The sequence below is a fragment of the Sorex fumeus genome, unplaced genomic scaffold, assembly GCF_029834395.1.
Source record: "Sorex fumeus unplaced genomic scaffold, SorFum_2.1 ptg000024l, whole genome shotgun sequence".
Classification (NCBI taxonomy): Eukaryota; Metazoa; Chordata; class Mammalia; order Eulipotyphla; family Soricidae; genus Sorex; species Sorex fumeus.
In genome coordinates this window covers 48,532,091-48,552,769 of record NW_026606081.1, presented here as the reverse complement: position 1 = coordinate 48,552,769, position 20,679 = coordinate 48,532,091, and the positions used below count along the sequence as shown (strand labels likewise).

Below are 20,679 nucleotides of genomic sequence, written 5' to 3'. Positions count from 1 at the left end.
TGGTAAAATTTTTTTAAAAATCAGTTTCACAAAATTCTGTAATATAAAGTATCCATGAAACTCCTCAGGTCTTCCTTTTATAAATCAAATTCAAGTCAGCAAAAGATTTTATAGGTAGATAAATTAATTATCTAGTATAACTTTAAACTCATCCAATTAACCATCTATCACACTTTTAATGGATAAATTTGTACTTGCAATGGATTTGTAATGGATCTGGGGAAAAGTCCCAATTTTATAGTAAAAAAATATAAGCAATTTCTATTAGATATGATAGGTCCTCTTTAGAACCATAGTTTTCAATTTGCACACTGTGGCACCATCTGAACAAGCAGTCTGTGGAATCATGGCCAAAGGCTCTCTCTTGGGCCCATTACATCATTTATTACAAAACAGAATAAGCTCATCTGGAATCATCACCAAATCTCTGCAAAATCCTTGAAAAATCCATTGTGCTTCACTCACTTTTCAGATGATATTCAATATTCATTAAATTACATTTTAATCAATCACTAATGATGAAAGTGGGATGGGGAGAAAAAAAAATCTGTTCTTCCTACTAGTTTCAAAACCTCAAGATAAAGGTAACCTCCAAACTTCTTTTTCCCATGAATGATCAATATGAAAGTGACCAAACAAGTTAAACCGAGAAACAGAATAACTTTAAAAATGCAAACTAGCAGTTTTCATTTTATTGACAAAAAAAAATTAAAAGCCCACTTTTACCTGAGTATGGGAAGGTGGTAAGCCTTTTCGGCCATATACTCCAATCAATGCATCCTTCTGAAGAGAGATATTGAATTTAAGAAACTGGGGCTGGTCAATAAAGAGCTGTGATCTCCAGAAGATGCCGGGAGGAACCTCTTGAATTGCTCTTCGGCCAATATCCAGTTCTCCAGAATCTATGGTGTTATTTTCCTGTGCAAATCCACCTAATTTTCCTGAATGTGAGAGATTCATTGAAGAACAACTCAAAATTAAAAAAAAGAAAACATTCCAACTAAGACTGGTTTTCTTTCCAAAATTTCTTTATGCTAAATTCTCAGGCAGTTCACTACCTTCTGACAAATGAAATGTTTCCCTGCCATTTTCCATATCTAACAGTGATTTTTTTTGGGGGGGGAGGTAGATTTTGCTGTTCAACTAGTGTATTCTGAATCTGCATGATCTTTTAAGTTATTTACGTTGAAAATGCTTGAATTCCCCCAATGCATACCTATTACAGAGGCTGCTTTCACACTTACAGTCTTTCCTGATCACCTGAAATATAATTATCTTACAAACTGTATGTCTCATTATTCCTTGGGAGAGATTACAGTTATCCACCATATACTATAACACTACAAAATATAAATGAAGGCCAAATGGATTATGGAGATTTCCAAATCAATCCTCAAGCAAACAACAAAACCAATCAATGGCATGGATTCATGTGGTTTACTCAACTATCTGTTGGAATGAATGGCAAATCAGCTGGGCAAGAAGATGGGTGGAAGGGGAGAGAAGGGGGAGAGAAGAAAGGAGGGAGGGAAAGAGAAAGAGGAGGGGAGGGAGGGAAGAGAATGGAAGGGGAAGGGAGCACCAGGGTTTGGATGGATGCCACTTTAACAGTTCACTTCTCAAAGTCACTCTTGGAGGCCACTTTTCATCATCCTCTCCATGACCTTCCTTCCCTGCCTCTACAATCAATCCCTCCTCAGCCATTTCCTCTTTCTTAGCATGATCTGATTTTAGGAAAGAGGCCACTAGAATGCCCTGCCACATAGGCAGGGTGGGATAGGGGGAATGGGGGGTGGGAGGGATACTGGGATCCGTGGTGGTGGGAAATGGGCACTGGTGGAGGGATGGGCATTTGATCATTGTATAATTGAAACCCAAGCACAAAATTTGTAAGTCTACAACTGTACCTCATGGTGTCTCACTAATAAAAAAAATAAATTAAAAAAAATCATTATAGCAATTCTAAAGTGAATAAAATTTTCTAAAATAAAAAAATGAAAGAAAACAGGCCCCTAGATTATGCTTTTCTGCCCTGGAAATGGGGGTAAGGGCACTGCACTTTTTGCTAAGAATATTTCTCAATTATTCTGAGGCCTTTAGTAATAGGTGAGATGTTTATAATTTGACTTTGAAGAAAATAAAGTCTCATTTTAAGGATGTAAAAAGGGTAGACAAAGATTAAACAGCAGATTAAATTTGAGCAGATTATCTTGCATTCAAATCAATTTTTTTGGTGGGGAGTTTACCTAATGATCTGGGAAGAAGAGGGGGAACCATGTGGTTTACGGGGGTCAAACTTGGGGTTCCTGCATGCAAAGCCCAATGCCCCAGTCCTTTGAGCCACCCATAACCCCAGACCTATCAAATCAATCTTTTTAAAGTGACAAACTTGACTTACTACTTAAGTCTTTTTTGAAACATTCACCTGACTACTAATTCTGGTATTATTTAACATAATGTCCCATACATTATATAATGGCTTCCAGAGACATTATAACTTCGAAATTTAGAATGTTAGCATCATTTGAATCAAGGAGCTAGAAGCTTCCTTATTTTAATGAAACAGGAGAATCATCCAGCTAACTAGGGAAACTCACTGACTTCACTGATTTTAGTTCTGAGAACCTGTTGGGAATGAAGAACTGAGGTGATAAGGAAACACAAACCCATGAGGAGAATCTTCAAGATGATCTACTCTGCCTTGTGCGGCTTCTGTCATTAAGCCAACTACAACCCTGGTTTGGCAGGTAATGTCCAGCACAGCGGGTAGGGCATTTGCCTTCCACGCAGCCAACATGGCCGATGCGAGTTCAAGAGCCTGGCAAGCTACCGAGAGTATCTCGCCCTCATGGCAGAGCCTGGCAAGCTACCCGTGATGTATTCGATATGCCAAACACAGTAACAACAAGACTCATGATAGAGACGTTACTGGGCCCGCTCGAGCAAATCGATGAACAATGGGAGGACCATGACCGTGACTTCCGTCCACAAAGAGACGCACTGAGACAAAAGCTAATGCCAACCGACGACCAATCTCTATCTGTAAAAGGTGCTGTCACTGTAAGCTGGAGATGATGGGAATTTTCCCAAGAGTGAATTCCTGGGCAAACTTGGTAGGACAGGCGAGTCAGTTTCTGAATTGGGGATCATCGTCATCATGATTGCAAAAGCATGGCTGTGAGACTGAACATAAGTGAGGGGCCATGATGGGGGGCACTGGCCAGAAAAGATGCTGAGCAGATTTTTCAGGATTGGAACCACAGATGCTTGAGACTTGGCTTTGACCCACCATGGCTGTGTGACTTTAAGAAAGACACAAATAACCTGAACCTGAAACACCTCCTGTAACATGGGGATAGTAACAAGGCAACCACAAAGGAAAGGACAACATGAGAGACAAGGGAAGGGACAACATCAGAGACTGAGTAGGAGGGAAGTGTTTGGCTCTTAGTGGACATTGAAGGGAGAAGGCCATTAGTGGGAGGAGGTCCCAGAATGTCAGGCTAAGGAACTTGGTCATTACCTGTGGCTTTTCTTTAATTTATGGCTTTTGTACTTTCAATTCTATCAATGAATTATTTCATTCTTTTCTAGGAAGATCCCCATATGTTTACTAATATTAGTGCTATGATAAAGAATAAGGCGTGGTCCAAGCAAGTGAAAACAGAGATAGACAAATGGGACTATCTTAAACTAAGAAGCTTCTGCACCCCAAAAGAAACAGTGACCAAAATACAAAGACAGTCTACAGAATGGGAAAGGATATTCACCAAATACACATCCAACAAGGGGTTGATATCAAGGATATACAAAGTACTGGTTGAACTCCACAAGAAGAAAACATCCAACCCCATCAAAAAGTGGGGCGACGAAATGAACAGAAACTTTCTCAAAGAAGAAATCCAAATGGCAAAAAGGCACATGAGAAAATGCTCTACATCATTAATCATCAGAGAGATGCATATCAAAACAACAATAAGATATCATTTCACACCACAGAGACTGGCCCACATCCAAAAGAACAAAAGCAACCTGTGTTGGCACAGATGTGGTGAGAAAGGGACACTCCTTCACTGCTGATGGGAATGCCGACTGGTTCAACCCTTTTGGAAAACAGTATGGACGATTCTCAAAATATTAGAAATTGAGCTCCTATTTGACCCAGCAATAGCACTCCTGGGAATATATCCCAGAGAGGCAAAAAAGTATAGTCGAAGTGACATCTGCACTTGTTTTTTCATTGCAGCACTGTTTACAATAGCTAGAATATGAAAAAAACCTGAGTGCCTGAGAACAGATGACTGGTTAAAGAAACGTTGGTACATCTACACAATGGAGTACTATGTAGCTGTTAGAAAAGATGAAGTCATGAAATTTACATACAAGTGGTACTACTGGAATATATCATGCTAAGCAAAATGAGCCAGAAAGAGAGGGACAGACATAGAAAGATTGCATTCATCTGGGGAACATAAAGTAACAAAATAAGAGACCAACACCCAAGAATAGCTGTGATAAATACCAGAAAGTTCACTCCATGGCTTGGAGGCCAGCCGCACACTCTAGGGGTAAAGGCAGCTCAGATAGAGAAGGGAGCACAAAATAAAGGGTGTTGGGAGGATCCTCCCAGGATGGGAGATGCAAGCTGAAAGTAGACTATAGACCAAACATGATTGCCACTCAATGCCTCTTTTGCAAACCACAGCACCCAAAAGGAGAGAGAGAACAAAAGGGAGTGCCCTGCCACAGAGGCAGGGTGGGATGGGGGGATGGGGGTGGTTGGGAGGGATACTGGGATAGGTGGGGGTAGAGAATGGGCACTGGTAGTGGGATGGGTACTTGATCATTGTAATAACTGAAACCCAAGCACAAAAATTTGTAAGTCTACAACTGTACCTCATGGTGTTTCACTAAAAAAAAAAAAAAAGAATATGGCATGGTCTATGAAACAGATGCCTGGCAATAAGTGAGAGAGGGAGAGCATAAGAGAAGGATGAGAAGGACAGAGGTGGGGTGAGGACGGGGAAGAGAGAGAGAGAGAGAGAGAGAGAGAGAGAGAGAGATAGAGAGAGAGAGAAAGCAAGCACATGTCCTAGAACAAAGATAAATATGAATATGGCTGATTTCCAGGTATAGCCACTGGAGTCTGGACTAATTTACAACCCATTCAACTTTCAGATAAATGTGAGGTGTAAGGGAGAGTTATTATATGTAGGTGTTGGGTGTAAGTCTTCTACCTGGACTATGTTAGCCTACATGAATACATGTAAGATGGGCTGCACAGAACATTGAGAACTAAGCAGAGACTCATTCAAGATTCTATCAGGTGAGCAGTGAAGGGGAATGACTGTTCTTGGCTTCCACTATAAGAATATGGGAATCTTGCTAGTAAAGAGATGACAAGATGTAGTAAAGGTGAAAGATCTATGAGATTCGAAGAGAAACCAGAAGATGGCTTGGGATATTTACACGAACCCAGTAAGGAGTGGTACAAGAAAGCTTATTTATCATCTCATTTTCCCTCTTTGATCCTGAAATACATCATCAATGGCAGGTAACAACCCTTCAACTCACACATTAGTTTTCCTTGAACCAATTTAATGACAGAAAATGCTTTAGAGCAATGGTTTTCAACAGCTGGCCCAGGGCCAGGACACAGCCGTGGAAAGGCTGGAAACCACTGCTATAGGGAAAAAAAGTTCAAAAGTGACTTGTACTGATCCCTTCCTGTATTGATGTTATAAACTATATCACTGATTGAATTTTTAAATATTTGTTTTAGGAGAGATATTCATTTTAGCAACATTATAAAAGAAAATGAAAACTTAAAAATGCATTATACTACTGACTTTAATCTGCTTCCTTTCTACCCGGACATCATTCCTTGTTGTTAAAAATTTAAATACCTGAGGCTCATTTTTATGTTTCCTTTTGGATACTTTGTGCAGGCATCTACGTTTGTCCTCAAGTTAGCTTTTCTTATAAAGATCAAGGAGGGGAGAAACAATAAAACTTTAGCCAACCTATACTGACAGTCTCTGAAATACATACTAGGGAGTTTCACCTATAAGAATCTATTTCAAATTCAAGACAACTTTCTGAAGTGGAACAGGATTTTGAGAGAAAAAAAAATCTTCGAAAAGTATATTCTGTGTCCAAAGTGAGCTAGAGAATCAAGATACAAAGAAAAGTTTGCCTAATACAAAATTATGTGCCTTGTGTAACCATCAGTGTAATCTTTGCTTTTATCCAAACGTAAGTAGTATTTGAGAATACTAAGCTGTACATAAACAAATTTTTTAATTCTGAGCGATAGCACAGCGGGTAGGGCATTTGCCTTGCATGCAGCCAACATGGCCAACCCGAGTTCGATTCCTTTGCCCCTCTCAGGGAGCCCAGCAAGCTACCGAGAGTATCTTGCCTACACGGCAAAGCCTGGCAAGCCACCTGTGACATATTCAATATGCCAAAACACAGTAACAACAAAGTCTCACAACAGAGACGTTACTGGGCCCGCTCAAGAGAATCGATGAGCAATGGGAGGACAGTGACAGTGACAGTGAGAACAGAAAGCTGGTTCCCTGAAGAGGGAGGGAGGTGGGGGAGGGACAGTAAATTTCTGTAGGCGACCGCAACATGTGAGAATGTTGGCGGATCAAACTGCACATCTGAAACTTACATGATATGGTGAACCAATATGATATCCTTCAAACTTTTTTTTTCTTTTTGGGTCACACCTGGTGATGCCAGGGGTTACTCCTGGCTCATGCACTCAGGAATTACTCCTGGCGGTGCTTGGGGGGCCTTATGGGATGCTGGGAATCAAAGTCGGGTTGGCCACATGCAAGGGAAACGCCACTGTACTATTGCTCCAGTCCCTCCATCAAACGTTTTAAGAGAAGGAAAAACAAAGTTACTAAGTTTTATATTGGTCTCTTTCACATGAAATATGAACACATCAAGTCACACTGGAGACCTGCTTAGCTTTTAGTTTTGTAGTATCTGTCACTGTCACTGTCCTCCCGTTGTTCATCGATTTTCTTGAGCGGGCCCAGTAACGTGTCCATGGTGAGACTTTGTTGTTACTGTGTTTGGCATGCTCGAGCGGGCCCAGTAACGTCTCCATTGGAGACTTTGTTGTTACTGTGTTTGGCATATCGAATACGTCACGGGGAGCTTGCCAGGCTTTGCCGTGCGGGCGAGATACTCTCGGTAGCTTGCCGGGCTCTCCGAGAGGGGCGGAGGAATCAAACTCGGCCATGTTGGCTGCATGCAAGGCAAACACCTTACCCGCTGTGCTATCTCTCCAGCCCAGTTTTGTAGTATAAAGTTATATTTATTTTGATTAAAATAAAATAATCAGGAGCCAGGGTGATAGTTTGAAAGGGCTGAAGCATGTGCTTTGCATTTAGGAGTCCTGAATTTGATCCCCATCACTGCATACCACCCCTAGGAACTGCTGGATATAGCCTTAATCCTATAACCAACTCCTGCCCAAAGAAACAAGAAACTAAAAAAAAAAAAAAAAGCACAACCATTTTCTGTGAACCACACTGCCATGGTTACCATACCATAATAGTCAGTGCTATCATTTATGAGATGTTCACAGCGGGTAGGGTGTTCGCCTTACAAGCGGCCAACATGGCCGACCCGAGTTCGAGTCCTCCGCCCCTCTCAGAGAGCCCGGCAAGCTACCGAGAGTATTCGATATGCCAAACACAGTAACACAGTAACAGTTCCTAATTAGCTTTTGGATTTTAGAGGACTTCTACATGAAACTTTAGAAGATATTGCAGAGTTACAGCCCTCCCCTCAACCTCCCCCCACCCACACATGCACACTTATAATATCTGGTAGTACATATATCATATTTAAATATAGAACTGACTCATGTTTTGAACTCATTCATCAAGTTCAAACATTACTAATGCAATTACTAGACTTTCCTGTTGCCAAGTTCTTCGACATTACGTGAAATTTCTGTAATCTAATACTTTGGTATTGATTCTACCTATGGCTACTACCAGTGGTTTTTAACACTATACAGATGTCTGTGTAAACTGTAAATATACCTGTGCATACCTGAGTCTACTGTGTACACAGGTACAGCTTATAGTAAATATATTTGTGCTTTGAGAGCTGGTGAGCACAAACTGGAACTGAATTTGTTTCCCTGGACATTATCTTTTCCTAAAAGTATTAGCTTTGGAAAGAATGCTTGAGTTTTGACCATTCCGGCTTTCAGGTTTGGTTTGGATGCTTTCTCCTTATGATGATTTTGGAGTTACTCCCTGAAATGAGCTAAATGAGCTGCTTTTACATTGGTGCATCTGCTTATCCCAGAGTTAATTTAATAGGCAGTTCTCTTTTTTTCCACAAGAGAAGGATAGTAAAGTCAGTAGGGCACTTGCCTTTCACATGACTGACCCTGGTGAGATTCTCAGCATTCCGTATGATCCCTTGATCCCATCAGGAGTGATTCCTGAGTGCAGAACCAGGAGAACCCTCTGGGAACAGCCAGTGTGACCAGGTCCCCACCTTCCCCTCAAAAATAACTCCCAAAAACCCCAGAACATAAGAAAGTTCTTTCATGAACCACAGTTGACTAGATGGGCTTCAATAGACAGCAACAGATATGTTTTCTGTTCTTTAAATCACTCTTCCTTGTCATTAAAAAGTGGAAAAGATTATAAAATTATTGAATGGAACTATCTAAATACCCATAGTGCTCAATCCTTCATGTCCTCCTCCTCTTTCCTCCTTCCTTTCTCTCCCTCCCTCCCTCCCTCCCTCCCTCCCTCCCTCCCTCCCTTTTTCCCTCCCTCCCTCCCTTTTTTCCTCCCTCCCTCCCTACTTCTGGCTTGTATGGATGACTTCCCTCCCTCCCTCTCCTTCCTTCTATAGTATTTTTTTAAATTTTTTAATTTCTGAACCACACACAGCAATGTTTCGGAGCTACTCCAGGCTCTATAATCAGGAGTAACTGCTATTGGTGCTGAGAGACTCTTACATGGTGCTGAGACTTAAACCATGTAACTACATGCAGGGCAAACACCTCAACCCCTGTATGACCTCTAGCCCTCATGGAGACATTTAGTGCAGATGCTGAAATCTTCAACGTAAGGAAGAGGTGGATCCCTCTGAAGCAAAAAGATTTGCAGAACAGGCTGGATGCTGGGAAGAAATTTGTCTCTAGAATGTTTACAATCTTCACACTGAAGGACAGATCTCTCAGCAGACCCAGATTTTTTTGTCTGACATCATGACTCAGAGCATGAAGCTTCCAGTATGCCAACAGAGGTAAAAGTGAAGGAGTTGTTTTGTGGAAGGAGACTCCTAATTCAAGATTTCATAAAGCCAAGGGGGTTGGGGATTGGGGCGGTTAGGGCATCTTGCCTTGTTTTGCACCTATTTCTGTATAGGGCCAAGAATCCAGTCAAGAAATGGAGGGTATAACACTCCATCAGTTGAAATATGGTATTCAGACAGGATATTACCTGTGTAATACCCCCACCTTCCACCACACCTGCAGAAAGAGTTATGGTAGCATAAAACACTGTAAAGGTAAAGAATAAATAAATACATTTGGGGCTGGAGTGATAGTACAGTGGGGAGAGCATTTGCCTTGCACGCAGCCGACCTGGGTTTGATCCCCAGCATCCCATATGGTCCCCCAAGCACTCCAAGGAGTAATTCCTTAGTGAAGAGCCAGGAGTAATCCCTGGGCATCACTTGGTATGATAAAAAATTTAAAAAAGAAAAGAATGAATACATTTGATGTGTGGACCACACCTGTACTCAGGGCTCACTCATAAAGCTGTGCTCAGGGACTACTCCTGGCAATGCTCCGGGGACCCGAGATGATGCTGGAGATTGAACCCAGATCTGTCACAAGCAAGACAAGCACCTTACCCACTGTAGTCTCTCTTGGGCTTTATAAATTTTCATTGCTTCCCCCCCCCCCCCCTTTGTTTCTGCGCCATACCTGGAGATGCTCAGGGCTTACTTCTGGCTTGTATTGATGACTCGCTCTTGGCAGAACTCAAGAGACCACATGTGGTACCAGGGACTGAACCCAGATCAGCCGTATGCAAAGCAAGTACCTTACCCAGTGTCCTATGGATGCAGTCCCAGGAAAGGTAACACATGATTGAAGCCCCATTACTATAGTTAATCCAGCTGTGTATCCCATGGAAAAGATCTGCGTTCTCTCTCTCTCTCTCTCTCTCTCTCTCTCTCTCTCGTCAATCTACCAAGAAATGGAGTTCCAAATTGTAAAGGTCTCATAAATATCTATTAAGTGACTGGAACAAGAAAAATTAGGCATACTGACCGAACGATTGGTTTAATAAGTACCATCTTTGGCAGTGAATTATATTAACAGCTATCTCCTACAAATTAAATGATCTAACTGAAGAGAGATTTAAAGCCTTCAATATGATAAAAGCATTAAAAAGATTATAATAACAACGAATTAAAATGAACAATAATTCTATTTTTCACCCCATTCTGCATACACCAGATTGCTTAAACAAAGTGTCATTAAGTAAAAGAATTACAGGTATAATCAGAAATATTTCCTAAGCTGTGGTAAAGCCTTTTGTGGGGGTATATTACACAGAAACAGAGAAAGAAAATTATTTGGAAAGCTAAGTAATCTCTTGAAAGTAGGTACCTGCCAATTCCTTGCTTTCATTAAAATGAAGGAAGAAAAGTGATGGTTGCAGATTGTAGACCATGAAACATGCTTTTTTTGGATAGATATAATGTGATTTTTGACATGTAACTAATGAGCATTTCAAATAATTTGCATCAATCTTTAAAAAATCCACTCTCATCTGCTTATTTTGTAGCAACGTTTCTTAAGTTTATCGGAAAGGAAAACACCAATATGGACCCAGCACCTGGCTTTGTTCATGTGTACGTAATATACTATTTGAGACAGTTCTCAAAGACAGGAGGAGGAGAATGAGAACTGTTTCAAATAGTATATCTCATTGTGACTCAATAAAAAAAGAAAAAAAGAGAAAAAAGAGTGATCCTTGAGTGCAGAGCCAGGAGTAAACCTTGGGCACCACTGGGCATGGCTCCCATAACAAAATGAATAAATAAATAAAAATAAATTTAAAAAAATATAAAGGACCCAACTGTATCCAGATCTCAGGAAACACTTTAAAAATTTTATTTTTTTAAATTGAGTCACTGTGAGATACACAGTTACAAAGCTGTTCATGATCAGGTTTCAGCCATACACGATACAACACCCATCCTTCCACCAGTGTCCACTTCCCACCACCAATGACCCCAGTTTCCCTCCCGCTACCCTTCCTCCCCCAGTCTGCCTCTATGGTTCTATGGCAGGCACTTTCCTTCTCTCCTCCTCTCTCCCCACTTCTCCTTTCAGGCACTATGGTCTGCAACACAGGTACTGAGAGGTTTTCATGTTAGGAGGCACATTTTAATTTAAATTTGTATAAAAAATATTTTGGCTGGGCTGGAAAAATTGTTAAGTGGGTAGGGCGCTTACCTTGCAAGCAGCCAACCCAGGTTCGATCCCTGGCGTATCACAGGGTCCACTGAGCCCCACCAGGAGTGATCCCTGAGCACAGACCCAGAAGTCAGTCCTAGGAGTGAAGGTGAGTGTGTGTGTGTGTGGGGGGGGGGGGAGTACCATCACCAATGAGCTGAAAGAGCCCCTACAGACTTGCTTTCCCTGGGAGATAGGAATCTCATTTCAGAGTGCCCATCAACTTCTATCTGCTTCATTAGGCGATTTAGAATGAACATCATTTGCAGGAAAGCCTTCCCTCAATGAGGATGCAGGCAGAACGGCTGTCTAGGCTGATCAGACAGGAGATGCCGAGGGTAGGACCACAGTGAGCTCCCTGGGGTTGCAGCCACAGACACGTAGCATCTGGGAGCTGCATCCCAGAGCCATAACAGGCAGCAGTGTGGAAGTCTCGGGCCTTGACTTCCCGGGAAGGGGCGTGGCTTTGCTCCATCTGGCCTACTGAGGCAGGCCCTCTGCCCCGAACCAAGCCAAGGAGGTCCTTGCTGTGTTCCACGTGCCCTTTTCTTCCACACAGCCACACCCAGCGGCCGGGGCGCCACGGACCCACTGGGGGAAATTTGTAAATACTCTCATCGCCTCTTCCTCTGAAGCACGTCGGCATGTTTCAAGACAAGTCAGACACAGACAGAGTGGTGCCTTTCACTGATGCCCTGAATTCCAGAATCGGGACTTCAGAGGACATGAAAGGAAGGCCACTTCTAAGGGACTGCGTCCTCCGTCACTGGGTTCATGCCCTCCTGAGACACCCCAAGCCTGAACCTGGGAATGATCGTAGGAAACACCAAGGTGGTCTGTGGAAGAAAGGAGCGGGGAGGAGGGTGAACAGGACAACGGGGTCCCCTGTTATTCTCGGGAACTCAAAGCTGGTGGTGCAGGAATCAAACCAATTAAAGGCTTCCCGGTGAGCAGAGAAGCAGCACCGTCTTCAGACATGAGAGGGGCCCTCTGCGAGAGCCTTCCCCTGGCAGCCTGGCGGCCTTCCTGGAAGGCGCCCCTTAGTCTTTATGCCTGCAAGCTCTGGCTGTCCTTTTCATCACTCTGTACCACCAGTCCTCCTGCCTTAACATATGGTTGTCAGAGAGTGGAAACAGAGTGGCGCTGGGGGTACTTAAGTCAAAGTTCCATTCCTCTTCTGCCTAGGGGACCAATGGCTTAGGTAAAAATTCATTAGCCAGTTAGGAGGATTGGACAATGGTTACAACCTACTACAAGTGTGTGTGTGTGGGGGGAGGGCAGAGGGAAGTTAGGAGAGAGAAGGATCCAGGATGACAATAATTGTTGGAAATGATCACGCTGGACAAGAACTGAGTGTTAAAAGTAGGTAGAGGGGATATACATGACAACCTCTCAGTATCTGTATTACAAATCACAATGCCCAAAATGAGGGAGGGAGGGAGGGAGGGAGGGAGAGGAGAGAGAGAGAGAAAGAGAAAGAGAGAGATAGAAGAGTGCCTGCCACAGAGGCAGACAGGGTGGGGTGGGGGATAACAGGAAGGAAACTGGGGACACTGGTGCTGGGAAATGTACACTGGGGGTGGTGGGGGAGGGATGGGTGTTGGAACACTGTATGACTGAAATCTACTCATGAACAGCTCTGTAAGGGTCTATCTCACAGTGATCATAAAAGAAAAAAAATCACTGGCCAATGGGTGTTTGCCAAGAATGTCCAGTACCCATAGGAAGTTGAAGAGATTTTCCAAGTCAAGATATTGTATGGGGCAGAGTGTGGAAAATCATCCTGTCACCGGGAGGTCGGAGATGTCTTTGAGAGTTTTTGGGCTCTTAGGAAATCCAACCAGAAGTTCCCAAGTCTTGCTGTTTTTCCCATATCTATGGATAAAGCAAGAATGCAAGCTTATAGGGATCAAGTGGGAAAGGAAGCAAAAAAACCGCTGTGAAAGTTTGCCCCCATGGTTGGTGGAAATGGACCGTGGCAAAGTTCCAGAGAAATGAAGAACTAGGACTCCAGGAAGCAGGGTTGGCCTTTACATCAATAGATCTTCCTATGTATCTTTGTCTCTTTCCTAGCTTCATTTCTGGACTCAGAGTTCTCCAAGATGACCCGTGCTTTAGTGTTTGCTTGTTTTTAAAAGTCAAGTTTTTATGAACATCTCCCCACACAGGAGCAAGATCTTGAATGCAGACAGTTATAACACAGGCAAAGTGAAATGAAGCAGCTCTACCTTACAAGCCCAGTTTAATGGACAAAATCAATGCAGCACCTAATTAAGGAACTATTAGACATTGCAACAGTGCAAATACTACCAACAATATTGAGTAAAATGCAAAGCTCCTAGGGGCCAGAGAGAGAATACAGGAGGTAAGACACTTATCTTACACTGGCCAAAACTGGTTCAATCCCTGGGACCACAAACCAACCCCTGGTCTTTGAGTACCAACTGGCATGACCCCCCAAACCTAAATTTAAAAAGCCCAATGCCCCCTCTAGTCCTATTTCTTCCTTCAATTCATGATCCTTAACTTGCTACAAAATCTAATTCTCTGTAAGTGTATATAGTATTGAGGAAAACAAATAGGTGAGCATATAAATAATGTCAAATTGAAAGCAATACATTTATTGTGTTTTAGTAGGTTAAATTGTGCATATCTCCACATACATACAGGTAGAGGCAGACACAGACACGTGTCTAATATGTAGTTTTCCAATTTGTACTAGTACAGAGAGGCTTTGTGTTCTGTTTATTTGGAGGAGTCACTGGAGATATTCATGCAAAGTTATGGCTTCTGAGTTTTGTCTAATAGTATCCCAAATGATCAGAAGTTAAACTTTGGCACCTGTCTGACTGCTCCTTTGAAGTAAAGCTGGTGTTGAATTGTCTTGTCAGCTGTTTTTCTTACTGTGCGTTTTCTACTTTACTGTATATTTCTTGTTGGGTTCCTGCCTGGCCTTAACATTCATATGCTCTGGTGACAACTATGAATGCCCCTTTCCCCACTGCTCTATTCTCAGAAACTTGTCCCATGCAAGGCAGATCTCATACAGTCAGTCACTAAACAGAAAATGAATGGACAATATGCACTCAAGGCAAAAAAGGAAAAAAAAATAGGCTCCTTTAATAAAATCCAAATAATTAAAAATATAACCAATGGTAAGGATTTCCATGACAGCTCTAAGGGATTTCATCAATGCTAATACAAGTATCTCTCTTAAGGATTTTTATTACAAATTACAAATATCTAACCCTGAATTGCAGAGAAAAGGGAATCGTTACTGACACCGCATCAAACATTGGCCACGTGTTCAATGACTGCTCTTCACCTGGCAAGCATTATCTGATTTAAACTTACTGCTTCCTCACGAAGAGAGGGGAGGTTAGAAGGTTACCTCAGAAAGCCACGCAGGGAGCAGAGAGCTTCAATTCTTAACCACTTTCCTGCACCAACAATTGCTCGGCATGTACTTTATCCAAGGCACTGTGCTGGGCCATTTATTGATTTTATATCATTTCTGTCGTACTATTTTCACTCATGCATCGGACAAATACTTATTAAGCATCTATTACAGGCCAATAACTATACTAAGAGCTTGGGGCAGAGCATGAAAAAGTAGATGGGATCTTTGTCTTACACTCTAGTCAAGAAGATGTACATTAAAACTTAATAGCGATCCCTGTAACATTGCTCAAGTCACCACTTGTGCTATGAACCCTTTGCTTATTTACACTCGTTCCTCTAAATCACTTGGACAGGGAAGAAAAACATCAGTACAAGCTCTACAACTTGTCTCTGAGTGATCAGAACTGGGCTATGAATGGGTTTTTCCATGGTGCTCGATTTCTTTGGCTATACTGATTTGAAATTAGAGTTGTACACCATCAACAAGCAGAGTATGGACTTGGAAGAATCAAATGTATCCATCCAGAACCTCCATCAGGAAAAGGTCAGACCAGATAATGCTAGCTCCATGCTATATTGGAAGAAGGCATGATCAAGATGAGAGGCACGGATCTCCCACAGAATGTGTGTGAGAGGGGTTGGGGTGGTGTCCTTTTATCTAGGTAAGAGATATTGGATTAAGACTTGGTGACTGTACAGGGGAGGTGACACCAGGATTTAAAAACATTCATTCAAAAGAACATATGCACACCACTATTCGTTGCTGCTCTTAGTACAATAGCTAAGATATATAATCAATCTAGGTGTCCAATGACAGATATTGTCATGATGAAGATACAGTATGCACACACAATGGAATATTATGCAGTGGGGAAAAATGAGGAATTCATGTGATCTGCTGCAACTTGGTTGGAACTGGCAGATGTGATATTGAGTGAAGTAAACCACAAGAAGAAAGACAAACACAGGATGATTTCACTTATCTGTAGTATAGAGAGTAAGTAGATAAGAAAATGCATTGTAGTAAAGAGGGAGATGCCTAAAATCACTCTTGATCCCAGAACTTAGGGAGGAGGACAGAAAAGGAAAGAAATCAAGTGGAGGAAGTAAAAAGATGAGAAAAGGAAGCAGTGTAGGAACAGGAGTCAGGGCTTTATACTGATGTATACTTTGGTATACTGATGATGTGGGAGACTGGTATCACTATACCCGAATACAAACCCAACAACACTGAAAACATGAGATCTAAGCTGCAACCACTGAACTTTGTAATGTGTCTGTTAAGGTAATGGTGGGGGGGGATGAGTGTGGAACACTGGTGGAGGGAAGCCGACTCTGTTGGCGGGATTAATGTTGAAATGTTTTATGCCCCAAACACAATTATCAATACATTTGTAAATCATGGGTCTTGAATTAAATAAAAAAAATTTAAAAAAATGTATAGGGGAGGCGAGGGAGAAGGCTGGAGTCTAATATCACTCTTCCGTTCCAGCCCAAGAAACAAGATGAGCCATGATGACATTCCCAGACGGAGACTGCAAATACAGAAAGGAATAATGCTCTGCCAACTATTTTTTCCCAAAGACGTCCTTCCTCCAATGACTGCCTTCCAAGTGCCCTCAAGCAGCACGTCCAGTCACTGCTGATTCGAAGTTTCATTCTCCTTCTCCTAAACCAGGAACAATCTTACTCATTTTCTTGATCAACGGGATGTAACATAAATGATATCTTGGTCATACCTCCTAAGAAGCTGTAATGCCTCTCTGGATCTTTTCTAAGTTCTCTCTGGGGATAATGCTTTTCAGAGCCAATGCTTTGCTTTGAGAAGTACAAGCCACATGGAAAATTGTTTTAGCTGCTCCAGTCAACAGTCACGACTGAGGCCCAGCCAAAAGACGGCATCTGCTGCCCGCCATGTGGGCAAGCTAGCAGCTCCGCAGAGCTTTCAAACACATTCAGCTGACATGCAGAGCAATCGCCTTCCAATGCCCAAGAGAACACCCAGGAACTGTCTGGTCCATCCACAGAACTGGAAGCGGGTAACAAATTGTTCTCTGAAGTCACTGAGTTTTGCTGGGGCCTGCGTCAGCCACAGATAACCACAATCCTGGGTGGGTTCCATTTCGGACAAGCGGGGTTAGGAGATGTTCAAATGAAACTGCTCAGAACTCTCAAGTCTCTGCAGCTGATGCCTTTCGGTGATAGAAATCTAGGCTGTCTCTGCAGACAGGATGGACCCCAGCATGGAGAACTATGCTCTAGCCAGAACAATAGGCAATAGTCTGAATGGAGAAGAGTCACAGCAATGCTAAGTGGTTAGGGAGAATATGGTGAAATAGTTAAACAAAAGGGAACAGCACACCCAATAGGCAGGAAGTCAGGACGAAGGTGTGGATCATAGATGTGAAAGGAAAGAATCAGTTCAGAGAGGAAGGTTTACTATGGGATGGTGAAGAGAGAAGAATATTGATGATACTGATGTGCAACTGACAACCAGAAGACAGAGGGTCCAATAAACAGAGGTATGACGATCAGAGGCAGGTCCAATGAGTGGAGGAGGGCCCAATAAGTAGAGGCCCAATGAGCAGAGGCAGGTCCAATGAGTAGAGGCGGGCCTAATGAGCAGAGACCTTAGGAGGGAATGTTGTTCAGGGGAAGGAAAGCAATGAAGACAGAATATTTATAGCATGTTGACTAAAGTTGGAGTCAAGGGAGATAAAATAAAAATAAAAATTTTATTTTTAAAATTTTTTATTAGTGAAACACCATGAGGTACAGTTGTAGACTTACAAATTTTTGTGCTTGGGTTTCAATTATACAATGATCAAATACCCATCCCTCCACCAGTGCCCATTTTCCACCACCACTGATCCCAGTATCCCTCCCACCCCCCATACCCCCAATCCCACCCTGCCTCTGTGGCAGGGCACTCCCTTTTTTCCACTCTCTCCTTTTGGGTGTTGTGGTTTGCAAAAGAGGCATTGAGTGGCAATCATGTTCGGTCTATAGTCTACTTTCAGCATGCTTCTCCCATCCTTGGAGGATCCTCCCAACACCCTTTATTTCGTGCTCCCTTCTCTATCTGAGCTGCCTTTTCCCCTAGCATGTGTGGCTGGCCTCTAAGCCATGGAGTAAACCTCCTGGTACAAATCTCGGCTATTCTTGGGTGTTAGTCTCCTATTTTGTTACTTTATGTTCCCCAGATGAATGCAATCTTTCTATGTCTATTCCTCTCTTTCTGACTCATTTCGCTTAGCATGATACGTTCCATGTAGTACCACTTGTATGTAAATTTCATGACTTCATCTTTTCTAACAGCTACATAGTACTCCATTGCGTAGATGTACCAAAGTTTCTTTAATAAGTCATCTGTTCTCAGGCACTCAGGTTTTTTCCAGATTCTGGCTACTGTAAAGAGTGCTTCAATGAACAAACAAGTGCAGATGTCACTTCGACTATACTTTTTTGCCTCTCTGGGATATATTCCCAGGAGTGCTATTGCTGGGTCAAATGGGAGCTCAATTTCTAATTTTTTGAGAATTGTCCAAACTGTTTTCCAAAAGGACTGACCCAGTCAGCATTCCCACCAGCAATGAACAACTTTTTAAATGTGCATCTCACCGTCATTCAATTTTTTAAAAGAGGAATATTCACAGAGAGGCTGCAGAGATAGCAAAGCAATTACAGTACTTGCCAGGCATGTGGCCAACCTGGGTTCTATGCCCGAAACCCCGCAAAGTCCCTTGAACCCTTCCAGGAGTGATTCTTGAGTAGAGAGTCAGGAATAAGGCTTGAACATTGCTGAGTGTGACCCCAAGTGAAAAAAAAATCATGAAGATGAACTTTAACCAGAATGAGAAAATGGCAAAGATAGGTGAGCAAAGGTGAAGAGATTCGATCTCAAGGAAATTCAGAGGGCCTCTAACGTTTTTTAAGCACTGGTGTCGAAGAGAATGCAAAGTCTGACTCTAAGAGAGCTGGGAGCTGGAAGCACAGGACGAAGATCTGCAATGATGGTGAGGAGTACAGGGCACGGGGACTCCAACAGGGCACCCTGGCCACTATTAGTGCCTCTCTGTGACTGAGGAAATGGAGTCTCTAAGAGGTTAAGTAACTTGCTGGCGGTTACAAAGTAAACAAATGAAGGAGCGAGCATTTGAATATAGGCCTGTGTGATTCTTTCCGGTACATTAGGCTAAACGAATTCCTTGGTCCAGGGGAATCATTTTCGTTTCAGGAAAGACGCTGGTGTTTGAGTGGAAAACTCTATTCTCCTGTCTTGATTCACTCTGTCTGCTTGTATCGATTTTATGAAGGCTCCGCTCTCCCCCCCCCCCCCCCCCCCCCCCCCGCCCCAACTGTGACATCTCAGATCGAGCACGCACGGGGATTTCTCAGGGATCATCGGGAAAGAGCTGCCTGGCACACGACAGAAATTCTCCCTCGAAGTACGAAAGACTGTTGAGAAGCTTCTGCTCAGTATTAACTGCAACGCCAGCAGGGAGCTGACTGACCCCGCCCCCACCAAAGCAACCAGGATTGTGCCTGGGAATGACATTTATAAAACAAGAATAAAACACGACTGCATTCTAGAGCTCTGAGAAGCTGGGGGTAATTTTCTCCGTCTGCGCAGCATGGTTAATTCTCTTAGCTTTTGTTTAGGATTCTAAGGGGGTTCTTTAAGGTGTGCAACCTCTGAGAATTTCTAAAGAGACGATGGGACTGGTGGGGGTTTCCAGGTACCCTCTTCTTTCAAATACAACTCCCATGTCCCATGGGTGCCAGCGAAGTGTATTCAGAGATAGCCACTAAGAACCTTTGAAAAGAACAGAAATGAGAATTCGTGTGTGTGTGTGTGTGTGTGTGTGTGTGTGTGTGTGTGTGTAGAGGTGCTGGATAGGAAGAAGGAGAAAAAGTATTGATGACACTGACATGCATCCAACAACTCTGGAAGTCAGAGGGGCCAGGGGTCAGAGGTGGTGCAGTGAGCAATGGGTGAGAACTGTTAGGTCCTTCTCTGGTCAAGCTCTGAGCCTGGTCAGCAGTTTCTTCCCATCAAGCCTCCTTTGAGTTCCCTGGTGGAGCGAGTGCAGAGAAACCTATGCTTCTCCCACCACTGCCTGTGCCGCACCAGAACCACCAACCTCTGAGCCTTGATGGCGTCCAGGAGGAGGCTGGAGGTGGTACTGGCCCATATAGATCTCGAGTATGTGGATGGAAGTGCTGACAGCAGGTGCCTTTCACAAAACAAGGGGGCAGGGGCTGGTGTTATTTGGGGTCACACTTCTGACAGAGCTGTGGCTCGGCGTGGGCACCATAGGGGATAGTTTAGAAGTCTCTGGGATAGAGAACACAAGCTCTGGAGCACCCAGAGATGGGTACAAAGTGTTCTGCTTCATTGCCATGGTGGGGAAAGTCCTTGTTGATTCCTGGGGAGGTGGGACAGTTTTCTGGAAGAGCTGAACAACTAAGACCAAGGTTTTCACCTCAATAGGGAAAGGAGTTAGGACTTGAGCACATGCTTATGGGAGCTCCTAGAGATGGACATAGATGGTCATGGGCAACAGGAAGCAGCACCGTCTCTGGCTCTGTCCACTCTCTGAGAGGCCTGAGCCCCACTCCACATCACCTTTCTGCATAATAAGTGAGAAGGATGTGGGAATGTAAATAAAACGGGCCCCAGCAGGCCTCCTTCTTTGCATAATTTCTTCAGTCTGTACATAAGTTCCCAATACTTGTGGTTCATAATG

At 43.1% G+C, this 20,679-nt stretch overlaps 1 protein-coding gene across 6 annotated transcripts in view; it reads right to left on the bottom strand.

Moving 5' to 3' along the window:
• TENM3 (teneurin transmembrane protein 3) overlaps positions 1-20,679 on the bottom strand; it is a 1,336,193-nt gene that overhangs the window by 121,605 nt on the left and 1,193,909 nt on the right. For all 6 annotated transcript variants that reach the window (XM_056114252.1, XM_056114254.1, XM_056114255.1 and 3 more), the window contains one exon: positions 727-941. In XM_056114252.1, coding sequence (XP_055970227.1) covers positions 727-941 — 215 coding nt within the window. The remainder of the gene's footprint in view (positions 1-726; positions 942-20,679) is intronic.